At 54.5% G+C, this 13,762-nt stretch overlaps 1 protein-coding gene across 1 annotated transcript; it reads right to left on the minus strand.

The window, feature by feature from the left end:
- Nucleotides 1–259: 259 nt before the first annotated feature.
- LOC118858096 (cartilage oligomeric matrix protein) lies at nucleotides 260–13,105 on the minus strand. The gene is made up of 19 exons (XM_036768548.1): nucleotides 13,027–13,105; nucleotides 11,983–12,068; nucleotides 11,716–11,767; nucleotides 10,734–10,906; nucleotides 10,475–10,612; nucleotides 9,124–9,198; nucleotides 8,693–8,851; nucleotides 8,083–8,187; nucleotides 7,439–7,546; nucleotides 7,154–7,313; nucleotides 4,006–4,124; nucleotides 3,510–3,562; nucleotides 3,171–3,364; nucleotides 2,749–2,927; nucleotides 2,557–2,605; nucleotides 2,260–2,456; nucleotides 1,205–1,377; nucleotides 604–743; nucleotides 260–306 (listed from the first exon to the last, which is right to left on the minus strand). Exons 1-19 carry the CDS (start codon nucleotides 13,103–13,105, stop codon nucleotides 260–262), a joined length of 2,286 nt encoding a protein of 761 aa, XP_036624443.1.
- Between the last annotated feature and the right edge of the window lie 657 nt (nucleotides 13,106–13,762).

Consider the following 13,762-nt stretch of genomic DNA (forward strand, 5'->3'; position numbering starts at 1 on the left):
TCCCCCTCCCCACCTCTGTCCACAGGGAGGGAGAATGGCAGCCCCCACAGTCTCTCCCCCATCCTTGTTCCAGGGGATACAGGGTACTGAGGATATTGCCATGGGGCCACCTGGTTGACCTTGCCCTGAGGGCCCGCTGCTGTAGGGGCCCCAGCTGTGCATCTCCTGCAGCCCTCCGGGCTGGGGGTTAGTGGTGTGGTATGTACAGGGGTTGGGGGGGCATTGGCCAGGAGCAGGTGGCCACCCCCTTCCTCTGGCTTTAGTTGTGTTGCAGACGATAGGCCTCATAGTCCTCTGGAATGGTGTCTGCAAGAACCAGAGCCCCATGGGCCAGTGAGAGGCAGGCCAGTATCTGTCCCTCTCCTCTCCTGGAGACCACAAAGTTAAATCCTTATTTATCACCCAGGCTTTTGGCTCTTGCCCAATAGCTACTGCCTCTTGGGCCAGGAGATACTTCTGAATTCCTGGGGTTCCCATGGTCCCCCTCCTGGTGTGCCTCCCCTTCCCAAGACTCTGGTACTCCTCTCTGGTCCTGCCTCCCTTCCCCCCCACCATGGTTCTCTGTCCCCTGTCCATCTCCACCAGTGTCCTGTCCCCTCATACCATTACATCGGTAACGGAGATTGGCCCAAATAATGTTTTCCTGGGAAAAGCAGAAGACGCCAAGCCGGCCTCCTCTCATGGTTGTGTCCAGCACCACGTTACTGTCAGCCACAAGCTCAGGCCCCTCGTAAAAGCGGACCCTGGGGTGGGAGGGATTGCAGGGCACGGGCAGGACCCTTAGAAACCATCACCTCCCCACACACACGCATACCCTCAATACTGGGAGGAAGAGGGGGAGCTGGGCAGGGTCAGAAGGGAGTGATGGTCCGGGAAACCAGAAGTCCAAAAGGGGTGAATAGTTCTAGCCCTGATAGGGGAGGGGTCAGAGAGTTATGGATTGGCTTTGGCTTTCAGGTTCAAGGATTGTTTTTGGAGTCAAAGGTTAGAGGTTACAATCAGGGTTGGTTCCAGATCAAGGTCCGGTCAGACTGGGATCAAAGCTAGAAGCAGGATAGAAATTAGCGGTTAGCCCTGGGTTGGGCTACAGTGAGGGTGGGGTTAAGGTCAGGTTAGATTAGTCTTAATGATTGGGTTGGAGGGGTTAAAACTCCAGTCAGGGTGGAGGGTGGAGGTTGGGTCAAGATGGGGACTTGAGACCCACCTGATGTAGCCCACTTGTGGCCTGTGCTGCAAGAACCATCGATAGGATGTCTTGTCCTTCCAGCCCACGTTCCTTGGGTCTTTCCAGAGGAGCTTCACCTGATCATTTGTGTCCCCCGTGTGCCAGAGGGCATTCCTCAGCTGCTCTCCGGGGCCCGTGGACGACTTCACCGCCTGACCCACACACACAGCCCCAATACACAGAAATGCACACATGAGTTGAGGACCTGAGTTCAAATCCCAGCATAGCTACTTGTGACTGTGAGCAAGACATTTAGTGGGCCTTGCACTGGGCCTCAGTTTCCTCATGGTAAAATGATGGGATTAGATTAGATGACCCTCTTTTATTCTAATTCTCAGATCATAAGACCAGGCTTAGCTGGGGGACTAAGGATGGGGAGGGGGACAGGGATATACTTGGCAGAGACAGAAATGTGGGACTTTGTTCCCCACTCTCCTACAGGCCTCTGGGGTGTAACTAAGATGGTTTTTCAGTGATCACAAAGGAGGAGGTTATAGGTAGTGAAGCCCAGGTTGCTTGGGGGGTGGGGGGAAGGAGGGCGGGGGATGAAGTTTGGAGTTGAGATCAGGTTTTTTGTTCGAGTGTGGCAGAAGAGGGTGGGGAGGTTGATGACCATGGAGCAGCCAATTTGGGAGTGAGCACAGATGAGAAGATTTGGAGGGGCAGTCCTCAGGGGGTACCCTGGGGAGTCCAGTTCAGCGGCCAATGGGGGACCACTAGTGGGTAGGTTTGGTGGCCTCAGGTTGTCTTTAGGGGCTCTTAGGGTACAGAGATTTGGAGTCTAGGAGGTCCTCTGGGTAGGGATGAGCTAGGGGCTTCCTAGAGATGGGGGGCCAGTTTAAAGGCCCCTGGAAGGGTTTTAGAGGGGCTTGGGGGGTGAAGTTGGTCACCCATAGTAGGGAGGACTGAGGTCTTCGGAAGAACAGAAGTAGGGTCCTTAGAGAGAGGTTCAGAAGTCCCTGAGGTGTTGTCTGAGGGTCCCTTCGAGAAGTCTGGGGCCTGGGATGCTTTGATAGGCAGCTGAGGGAGCCCACCTTGAGCTGGATACCAGGTTCAGCCACAGCTCTGAAGGGGTTTGCCTGCCAGTATGTCTGTTCCATCTGTTTCCACATGACCACATAGAAGCTGGAACTGTCCTGGTATCCAAAGATGAGGCCGGCATAGTCATCATCTGTGAGGGTGTTCACGTGAAACGTGCCTTCGAAGTCTACGCCATTGAAGGCTGTGTAGCCTGGAAGGGAGAGAGGGCGGTACCCGGAGAGGGCACTGGGCTCAGCATCGGGGGAGTCCCAGCCTCGGCCCCAAAGACCCTGCTTCTACCCTGTGCTTACCCACAGCCAGTCCTGGGTCACTGTTCATCGTCTGCACGATCTCCATCCCCTGCAGAGGGTGAGATGGAGAGATGAATGAGACTAAAGCTGGGCTCTGCCCCTACCCCTTCCCAGCCCCTCCTCCTAAGGCATCCCGATTCCTTCCCATTCCTCCATCAGCCTCAGGTCCTGCCCTTGGACAAATAAACGGACCTGGTTAAGAACCACCCAGTTGGGGTCTATCTGCGCGTCTCCTTCGGGGTCCAAAACAACAGTCTGGAAGGCGCGGAAGTCCGTGAGGGTGACCTCTGCGTTCTCCGGGCACACGTCGATCTTGTCCACGACCTTGTCGGCATCAAAGTCATCCTGACACACGTCACCTACGCCATCACCTGCAAACCAGGGAGGCGAGGCATGGGCTGAGACTCCGGGTCCCAGGGCAAGCCTCAGACATCCCTCTGGTTCTGTAACTCACCTGAGGTCCAGGACCCTACTACACTCTTCCCAGCCCAAAGGCCGGCTTCATCTTCTGCTTTTCATCCCAGGCCCCCTTAGTCCTCTCGTCTGGAGCTCCTCTCTCTGCCTCCTCCCCCTCCTCCCACAGACACCTCTCCCCTGTCCCATCCTCATCTCACCGTCAGCATCCTCCTGGTTCGGGTTGGGGACAAGGCGACAATTGTCCGGCCCTGGGGCACGGCTGTCTGGGATTCCATCATTATCATCATCATCGTCACAGTCATCCCCCTGCCCGTCCTTATCGGTGTCCTGCTGTGAGCTATTGGGCACCGTGGGGCAGTTGTCCCGAGAGTCCTGGTGCCCATCACCATCCCTGTAGGAAGGGAGGGCCAAGGTTCAGATATGGGCAGTCTCCCCACACGCTCTCGCCTCTCTCCTCTGCCCCTTCTCAGCCCTGTTCTTCTCCACCCCCAGCTGGGCCTCCCTCCACCCAGCTGTAGAGATTCCCATCTCCTTACTGGTCCTGGTCACTGTCACACGCGTCCCCTACTAGGTCATGATCCACATCTTTCTGAGGAAACAAAATCCACAAAGTGCTTGGAGAGCCAGCCAAGTCCTGAGCTTCTCCCTAATCTGTTTCTATGAGGCCACCAGCTAGCCACTCTAGGAACTTTGCCTCTGTGCTTTGAGGGCCACGCTGAGGGGCTCATCTCGTGAAGAAAAGGGGAGTGCGGAATCTACTCTGATCAGGGAGTGGGGGCAGGGTCTAACCTGGTTGTCAGCTGGAGCTTTTAACCCCAGGCACAGATTGGGGGAGGGGAAATCTAACCTGTCAGGGACCAGGCCAGTGGGGGTGGCTCAAAATTCTAAATTGGCTATGCAATAGGAAGGGAGTCTAATCTGCTCAGGGATAAAGAGGGTTAACCCTGTCAGGAGTAGGGGGCTGTAGCTTGGTCAGAGATGGAAGATTTCTAACTAGATCAGCAGTTTATAGAGCAAAGTCAGGAGACTTACCTGGTCAGCATTGCTTTTTTGTGGACAGTTATCACAAGCATCTCCCACCCCATCTCTATCACTGTCCCGTTGGTCTGGGTTGGGGATCCTTGGACAATTGTCGGCAGCATTCCGGATCCCTGAGGAGAAGAAGAGAGAAGGCGTTACCCTAAGAACCAGGAGGAGGGGCCAGTGCTGGTGCCAATTTGGGGGAAGATGTGGGGAGGTGAAGGAGGTAGCCACTAGAAGTAACCTTAAGATGGAGGACCCTGGGGGCCTAGTAGACCAGCCTCTTGGGCAGGTCAGACCATCCAAGACAGATGTGGGCTCTTACATTCAGAGACAGCTCTGAAAGAGCCCTGTTCTAAACTGGGAGATGTGAGTATGAATCAAAACCCTCACGCTAGCTGTGAGACCCTGGGCAAAGTTATTTCTCCCTTCCAAGCCTCAGTTTTCTCATCTGTGAAATGGGAGGGAAAATAGCACCTACCCCTGACGGTCATTGTAAGAATAAGATATGGACAGCGCTTTGCAACCCTAAAGCATTATATAAATATTAGTTTTTATTGTTGCAGTTATTATGACAAATGTCTAGTTTTTTTCAAATCCTTAAAAATCGCTTTTCATAGATGGTGCTTCCTCTGGAATTTCTGTTCTCTCTCTGACCTTCTGGAGTCTGTCTACACCTGCTGCCTCCGCTCTCTCACCACCAGAATATTCATCAAGGATTTATTAAGTACTTCATGTATTCGAGGCACTGTGCTACATGCTGTGGGTACAAGACAAAAACATAACAGTCCTTGGCCTCAAGGAACCTCCAGTCTGGGCATCTGGGTCCCACTCCTGACGCTCTCCTAAAACTGCTTCCCTCAAGTCACAGATCCCAGGGTGCATCCTAATCCTGGAGCAGCCCAAAGTGCTCCAACTTTTGGGCATCCCATTGACGTTCCTAATACCAAGCCAGCCTTTACATATTGCCCTTTAAGGTCTGCCAAGTGTTTTACATGGGTGACTTCCTCACAACCCTGGGAGGTAGGTGCTGCTATCAGGTCCATTTTATAGATAGCTAAACCAAGGCAGAGAGAGGTTAAATAAGACGGCGGGGTCCCACAGCTAGTAAGATGGGATTTGAACTCAGATCTTCCTCCCTCCCAGTTCATTCATCAGTCCACTATGCCACCAATTAAATAGGCATCCCCTCCTCTCACCCGTCAGACCTGTCCTTACGCTCTTCACATGTGAGCATCCCCCAAGACTGACCATTGGCCTTCTTTGTATGGGATCACAAGACTGGAGATGTGTCAGCTCCACTCTAACCTCAGAGACATCTGATCCAGCCCACAGCTGAAAAAGATTCACCTTTACGCTAATAATCTGTCTCCTGACCTCCAGGCCCCAGGCTCCAATCTCCAATCAGACACGCTGAACGGATGTCCAGTAGACATCTGAACCTGAACTTATCTCACCCCTTCCCCCTGCCCCCACCCCTCTCACACTTCCTATTACCGTCAAGGGCGCTGCCATCTTCCTAGACCCACAGACTCAAATCCTACTTCATCCCAGACTCTTCCCTCTCTCACGACCTCCCAACCATATTTAATCTGTTGCCAAGGCCTGTTGATTGCAACTTTTTGAGTTTTGTAACATCTCAAAGTTACCCCAAATTGAGCTCAGTGCTCTAGATGTGGCCAGACCCTAGCAGAGGACAGTGGGAACCCAGGTTCCTTAGTCCTCCATGCAGCCCAAGTTATATTCACTTTCTGAGGCATCATGTCACACTGTGGACTCATATTGAGCTTGTAGTCCACTAAGACCCCCAGATCTTTTTCAGATGAACTGCTATCTGGCCACCGTCCCTTCATTGTGTACTTGGGAATTTGAGTTTACCCCATGCTGGGACTACTGCAGTAGCCTGCTTGTGGGTCTGTCTAGCATAAGTCCAAGTGCCCACTCCAGTCCATCCTCCACTCAGCTGTCAAAGTCATCTTAAAATACAGCTCTGACCGTGTCACCTACTCCATACAATAAACTCTAGTGACTCCCTGTGACCTCCAGGATCAAACATAATCTCTTCTGTTCAGCTTTTAAAGTCCTTCCTAGCCTGATCCCTCCTTACCTTTCCAGCCTCCTTCTGTCTTACTCACCTCCACATGCTTATAGCCAGTGACACTGGCCTCTGGGCTGTTCCTCTCACAAGACATTCCATCTCCACACTCCAGGCATTTTCCTTGGCTGCCCCCCATACCTAGAATGCTCTCTCTTGTCCACTCCACCTTCTGGCTTCAAGTCTCAGCTAAAATTCTACCTTCTGGACTTAGGTGAACTGATGCTGAGTGAAGAGGGCAGAGCCAGGAAAACATGGTACACAGTAACAGCCACACTGTGCAGTGACCAACTCTGATAGACTTGGCTGTTCTCAGCAATGCTAGACAAGGATCTAAGACAACTCCAAAAGACTCATGATGGAAAGTGCTGTCCGCATCCAGAGAAAGAACTATGCGGTCTGAGTGCTGATCGAAGCAGACTGTTTTCTCTCTTTTTTTTGCTTTCTTGTGGCTTTCCCCTTTTGTCCCGATTCTTCTTCCACAACGTGACTAATGTGAAAATACGTTTAATATGATTGTGCATGTACAGCCTATATCAGAGTGTTTGCTGTCTTGGGGAGGGGAGGGAGAGAAGGAGAAAAATCTGGAACTCAAAATCTTACGAAAATGAATGTTGAAAACTATCTTTACAAGTAATTGGGGAAAATACTATTAAGAAAAATAAATAAAATCCTGCCTTCTGCAGAAGCCTTTCAAAGACTCTGTTGATGCCTCTTGCTGGTGCCTTTCTTCTGGTGATATCCAAGTTAGTCCATATAGATCCTATTTGGTATTTATGTGTTGTCTTCCCATTAGACTGTAAGGTCTTTGAGGCCAGGGATCATGAGTTTGTTCCTCATTGAATTCCTAGCAGTTAGCACAGTGCATGGCATATTGTAAGTGCTTAATAAATGCTTGTCGGCTGTTTGCTGACTGACTGTTCTCTGCTTTCCGTACCCTGTCAGTTGTGTGAGTTTGAGGTCTATCCTATGGGCCAGGTCCCCGGCCAGGGGAGGGAGGGAAAGGGATCACATGGACCTTGTCAGTTCCCCACCCCCACCCCTCCCACTCTGAGCCAAACTCACGGTCCCCATCGATGTCATCGTCACAGGCGTCTCCTCGGCCATCCCGGTCCGTATCCCGCTGGTCGTCATTCTTCTCCAAACGACAGTTGTCACAGGCGTCGCCCCATTTGTCTTCATCCGTATTTCGCTGGTCTGGATTCCGGACCAGGACGCAGTTATCCTGGAGGGGAGGAGGAGGGTGAGCCAGGGTGGAGCAGAGTGGGTGTGCCCTGTCTCTGATCTACCCTTCCCTCCCTCCCCTCACCAAGTCGCCTTCTTGCTTCTCCACCCGACCCTGAGTCTCACCTGCTCATTTAGGACGCCATCTCCATCAGCGTCTGGGTCACAGGCGTCCCCAATGCCATCTTTGTCCACGTCCTCTTGGCCAGAGTTGGGCACCTTTAGGCAGTTATCCTGGGGAAAGATGAGGGTGTGAGCTTGGGAGGGGACAGAAGCCTCGGGGCTGGGGCAGAAGGGCAAGGGAGGAAGCGCTGTGGACATCAAGAGGCTTGGGTTCTGAAAAGTCTTCTGCACCAGTACCGGTTGGGGTGGGGTGGAGGGCATGTCTGGGTCATAGATTGTTCCACAAAGATCTAGGGACTTCATTGGACCACAAGTTACAGAGACAGATTTCGGCCTCGTGTAAAGAATTCCTAATAATTGGAGCTGTCCAAAGGTCGAATGTGCTGCCTGGAGAGGTAGTGAGCTCTCCATTACTGGAAGTCTCCAAGCACAGGCTCTGACCAGGGATATTGCAGGGATATTGGGTAGCAGTTGGACTAGGTGGCCTCTGAAGCCCCATCCACCTGTGGCATCCTATGCTGGGTTGGGAAAGGAGGGAAAGGTTCAGAGGGAGGAACGAAACTGCTGAGGGTCTGAATTCTGGGAGACTGTAAGAAGGGGGCCAGCCAAGAGGACAGTAGGGGGAGGGGTCCCTTCTCCCAGCTCACCTTTCGGCACTTCCTGTCTGGGCACCGAAGCTTCTCGTCTGGAAAGCCGTCCAGGTCAGTGTCCTTACCACATATGAGCCCATTGCCCGCCCAGCCCACGGCACACTGCAAAGGAAGAAAGGACTGAGCTGCCAGGCTACGCCGCGCCTTCCCAGCCGGGGCTCCTAGAGCCTGCACACACACACAGGCACACACACACACACAGATGCACATGCATGTACACCTGTGCACGCTCTCATTTACACACTCACACACACACATATACAGGCACATCCTCCTGTGACTCCTCCTGGTCTAGCCTGCCCTCATAGACATTCCCCTCCCCTTACCCACCTTCTTTCCTGCCCTGTCCCTCCTTGTGCTACCAGCCTGAACCTCACAAAGCCTGTTTTCCAGGGCCAACAATGAAAGGACCTCACACATATGTGCATCCCTTATCACTGGTGTAGCCCCAGCCCCCATCCACACGCACATTGCTCCCTTCTTAGAGTCTCTGGCTTTCCTAGGGCCCTTCTCTGGCTCTCACCCCCTCTCCTCAGACACCAGCACCCTTTCTTATGTACATGCCCTGCTCACATGTACTCCCCCATCCCATAGGCCCAGGCCTCACCACACATGAGGTGGAGCCGTCTCTCTCCAGGATACAGTCAGCATTTTCGTGACAGGGACTGGGCTCCCCATTAGGACACATCCGTTGGGCCCGTCTCCGGCAGCCAGAGGCCTGATCCCCCACAAAGCCTGGCTTGCAGGGCCCACACTGGAAGGATCCCTGCCTCAGGACCCAGGGGAAGAGAAAGCATCAATGACCTGACCCTGGGACTCCTCCTTCCCTCCCACAGACCTTGGGGTTCCCTTCTCTGCCCATCGCTTCCCAGGGGCACCCCCTGTTCCTGCCACCCCTTCTCCCTTCCCCAGATGCCTTCAACCTAGCTCTGTTTTCCCATCTTCCCACACTGCTCCCCACTTCTTCATTCCCATTTTCCCCTTGTCCCTCCCTGCTCCCCCAGACCCATTCCCTTCCCCCTTTCCCCAGCCCCTCACCCGAGTGTTGGTGCACACAGAGTTGGGGACACAGTTGTGCTGGCCAGTCTCACACTCATTGATGTCAGTGCAAACCTGGAGTGGGAAGTGTGAGTCATGATTATGTCTGAAGACCCCCAATTCTAACCCTTCCCCCTGCCCCCACTCGGTCCTCAGGCCACAGACTCTCAGAGCTAGAATCAATACCTGATTAGGAATCTTCTCCACAACACTCCTGACAGTTGTTCATTTAATCTCCTTTTGAACACCTCTAGTGATGGGGAAGTCACTACCTACAAGGCAGCTCATTTTTTTTGGACGCCTCTCATCTTTAAGGCATTTTTCTTATCTATATCTATGGCATGTCTTTGATTCATTCCCAGCTCTCCATCCCCATCTCTGCCCAGGCATAGCGTCCCCTGCCATCTGCAATTTCTATTGCTTTCTTAACTGGCTACCAAGCTCTCTTCTCTCCTTCTTCAACGCCCCCACCCCATAGGCTACAGAGACGGCTTCTCAAGGCCAGACTTTGCTCCTATGCCTCCTGTGGATACTCCATGATCCAGAGGAGAAGTCCCAAACTCGTCAGCTTACCTTTCAATGCCCCTCATGCCCTGGCCACAATCTCTCTCTTCCTTACCTTGAAACACAGCTCCAGTCAAATCAGAACACTCCCTGTTCCCACACTTCCCAGCCCCCACTCGGGCTGTCCCTGCTCTCTTTCAGCCTCGCTGCCCTCTTTCAGCCTCCCTGCCTGTCAAACCCTAACCCGCACAACCTTCAAGGCTCGGCTAGAATATGGAGGCACCTGGTGTAAAGGATCCAGCCCATTTCCTCAGTGGCTGCCTGGCTCAGTAGACCCCCCTGGATTGGAAGTCAGGAGACCTGGATCCAAGCATAGGCTTTGCCACTGGCTAGCTGTGTAGCCCTGGACCTTGGGGACATGATCTATAAAAATGAGGCGCTTAAACTTTACACAGGTTTTTCTATAGGTTTTCCCAGCTCTTAAGTCCTATAATCCTTCCAGCCCTGACACCCTGTGTCCAAAGGGCCCTCCCAGCTCTGATACTCTGTGTTCTAAGACAGAGCCTCTCTCTCTCTCTCTGTCTCTCTCTCTCTGTCTCTCTCTCTAAGACAGCCCTGACATTTTGTGTTCTAAGGGCCTTTTCAGTTCTGTTATATTCAGTTTTAAACTCTGCCTCCTTCTCCCCTAATACTAAACAACTGGAAGCCACCCCTCCCTCCTCTCAATCCCCGCCCCTTTTGCCGCTTGTGGTCCGCATGAGTGAATGGTGAGATGCACAGGCACAGGCAGACAGACCCAAGGAGACAGACTCCCACACCCCTAGAGACATACATCTGGGACGCTCACCTGCTTGTTGGCCTTGGCAAAAGCCAGGCCCACGCCCTCGTGGGCGGGCCCGCTGTATCCAGGGGGGCAGTCTTCACAGCGGAATCCCGGGCTAGTGTTGATGCAGCGGACCCGGGGGTAGCAGGGGTGCGCGTTACACTGTAGGGAGGGATGCGCCAAGTAAGGGACAGGGGAATCACTTAGGACTAGCCCAGGTCCCCCAGGCGCATCTCCAGCTTCCCCTCCAGTCTCTCCTGCCCGCGGCCCAAATCCAACCAACCTCGTTCACGTCGGTGCAATGGGATCCGTTGCCGGAGTAGCCTGGAGGGCAGGGCCCACAGCGGAAGCCGCCTCCCGGGGTGTCGGTGCAGGTGACGCCAGGGAAGCAGGAGTCGGGCTCACAGCGGCTCAGCGGCCGCACGCTTGTCCACGGGCTACTCACGGGCTGCATGCCTAGGTTCGACGGGGCGAGCGGGGCAGAGCCCAGTCAGGGGCCACACCCCGCCGACTTCCCTCCAGTTCCCTCTCCTCCCGCCCTCCCCACCCCCCTCCCATCCAGTGCTCTGGGCCACACTGGCTGTGAGACAGACTCTGTCTGCGGTGCTTTTCCTCTCTGTTTGTCTGCGCCCTGTGTCTATCTCTGTGACTGTCTCTGTCTCTGTGTCTCTGCGTGTGTCTCTGTCTCTGTGTCCGTGTCTCTCTGTGTATCTGTGTGTCTCTTCCCATGTTTGTCTGTGTATCTGTCTCTGTGTGTCTGTGCATGTGTTTGTGTGTGGCTGTGTGTGTGTCACTGTCTGAACATCTGTCTGTGACTCTGTTTCTTGTCTGTGACTGTCTCTGTGCCGTTTTTCTCTGTCTCTGTGTCTCTCTGATTTTCTGTATCTGTCTCTCCTCTCTGTCTCTTTGTCTCTGTCGCTCTCTGTCTCTCTCTGTCTCTGTCTCTCTGTCTCTCTGTCTCTCTGTCTCTCTCTCTCCCCGCCCCCCACCCCTTCCCTCCCTCACCCACCTTGATCTAGCTTTCTGGTGTCTAACTGCTCTTCTCTTTTTGTCTCCCTCTCCTTCCCATCCTTTACTTCCAGGTATGAGTCTCATTTCCCCCCTTCCTTGTCCCTTCTATTTCTCTATCTCTGCTTTCCGTTCTCTCTTTCATCCATTCTCCCTGTCTTTCTGCCTCTCCTGTTTCTTTCTCTGTCTCTTTGTGTCTGCTTTTCTTGCTCAGGCTTTGTCCCCCATCCCAATATTGCCATCCCTTGGACCCTCACCACAAGCATCACACTCCATCACCGTGTTCTTCAGGAAGGTGATTTCTTTAATCTGGAAGAAGCGATGAGGAAGAGAAGTTGGGAGGGGAGATTGAGGGAGGTTCAGGTACCACAGCCTACCCGGAGAGAAGGACCCCAGAGAAGGGAAAAGGAGCTGCGCCTCCCCGCCATGAAAAGCTAACACTAGACTGTTTTTCCATTCAGGTCGTGGGAGGAAAGGAAGCCCTGGGGCTCTGGGAGACCCGGGCACTCTGGCCGCCTCCTCACCTGCTGTTTCAGGAGCTCCCGCACCTCCTGCAGCAGCAAATTGGTCTCCTTCATCTCCCGGAGCATCTGGGGCGCCACGTCTCCCCCTGAGCAGAGAGGGGCGCTGTTGTAGTGCTGGGCAGAGCCTTGGGGTATTGGGGTATCCGGGAAAAGCGTTGCCTTGGTAGGGGGATTCTAAAGCTACGAGGCTTGGGAGGCGGAGCAGGAGCTGTGCTGAGGCCTCCATCACCTTGGGGACACACCTGGGTCCTTGGGAGGGGCCAGGGACCGTACTGAGGGCTCAGATGCTTTAGCCAGAAGTCGTGGGAGGAGGGGGCGCGAGGGCTGAGGTAAGGGGTTGGCAACGGTGGAAAGGGCTAGGGACCCTGGTGGAAGCCAGAGACTGAAGCTCAATCCGCTGTCAGGTGGGTGGAAGCTGCCCGAAGCTTTGCTTCCCTTCAGTGTGTGGCCTTTTCCCGTGTGCCTATGCGACCCCCCCCCCCAACCACATCCCTATTCCTCAGTCCTCGACTTAGGGGTGTGTGCCTTAGTCTTGGCGTGCTAGCTTCGGGGGTTGGCCAGGCTGCTTGGGTTCTCCTCAGCCTGGCATTCTCCGACCAAAGTCATTACGCCTGTCTCTGGGGTTGGGGCTGGGGTGAGGGAGAGTACCCTTCCCAGGGCCTTGAGACCCTTCCAAACCAGTTCAGAGAGGCTCCAAGGGGAGCGAAATGGGTTAGTTCTGGGGACCCCAATAGCATGGAGGTTGTCCCTACAACCTCACAACTTCCCAGGGCTCAGTGACTGTTGAACCATGCACTGAGAACCACACCCCCATACTGGCTGCAAAGGTTTGGGGTGTGGCGCGAGGGTACCAGTTGTAGTATTGTCTAGGAGCGCTCCCTCCGAACTCCTTGGGGTATCCCCAACCCAAATCTTAGGACTGGAGAGGACCCTCAAGTTTGGTCAGGTTTGTGGTTGCAGAATGGGACCTGATCAGCCAGAGCTGAGCATTTGGCTCCAGATGTGAGGGCCAGTGGCGCCCAGGGACCCCCAAACGCCACTTACCCACTGGTGCCAGTCTCTGAGCGGTGACGAGGTGGCAGGCGAAGGCGAGAAGCAGCCCACAAGAGGGAGATAACGGCATGGCTGCGTCTGGGGCCGTGCCCAGGTCCTGGGGAGTGGGGTCTCTGTAGAGCGAGTGTGGCTGCGCTGAGCTGTCTGACTCCGGCTCTGGAATGGGATCCCGTAAGACTTTAGACGGCGGCGGCTCTTCTCCCTGTGCGCTCCCTCCCTGCGCTATTTATGGAAGCCTATCCTCTTCTCCTTGGCCCCGGGTTCGGGGCGCCGGACGTCACGGCGGGACAGCCCAGCCCTGCCCAGCCCCTGCGCCGCTGCAAACTTGCCAGAGGTAAACAGGCTGCGATGCAGTCATCGGAGGAGCGCCCCGCCCCGCCCCACCTGGCACTGCCTTGGGGGACGCGCTGCCCGCTCGGTTTCTGGCCTCGCTGACCAGGGAGGACCCTCTGCCCCATCCCATTACCATATGCCCTGCCGAGAGGTGCCTCCTGGAGCCACTGCTGAGCACCTGGCGCCCCTGCACCCACCCCTTGGGACAAAGGCTTTCCACCCCTCCACTGACTGAACCGATGCCAGCCCACCAATGTGGGGAAGTTGAGTGGTTCAGAGCTGAGCTGGCAGCAGGGGGCGCGCGGGGACCCTGGGTCACTCTCTCTGGGGATCAAGGAAGGTGGGCTTCCCCCTTCTTCCAACACCCCTGTCACATTCCCCAGCCCAGGCCTAT

Source organism: Trichosurus vulpecula, chromosome 1 (assembly GCF_011100635.1).
Source record: "Trichosurus vulpecula isolate mTriVul1 chromosome 1, mTriVul1.pri, whole genome shotgun sequence".
Taxonomy (NCBI): Eukaryota; Metazoa; Chordata; class Mammalia; order Diprotodontia; family Phalangeridae; genus Trichosurus; species Trichosurus vulpecula.

What these genes read in the sequence shown, in the direction of transcription:
- LOC118858096 (XM_036768548.1), bottom strand. Translation starts at nt 13,105, where the DNA reads ATGCCGTTATCTCCCTCTTGTGGGCTGCTTCTCGCCTTCGCCTGCCAC. An exon ending in CGATGACATCGATGGGGACC is followed by an intron (nt 4,125 to 7,153) that starts GTGAGTTTGGCT and finishes TCTTCTCCTCAG; the next exon opens with GGATCCGGAATGCTGCCGAC. An exon ending in ACTGGGTGGTTCTTAACCAG is followed by an intron (nt 2,606 to 2,748) that starts GTCCGTTTATTT and finishes CACCCTCTGCAG; the next exon opens with GGGATGGAGATCGTGCAGAC.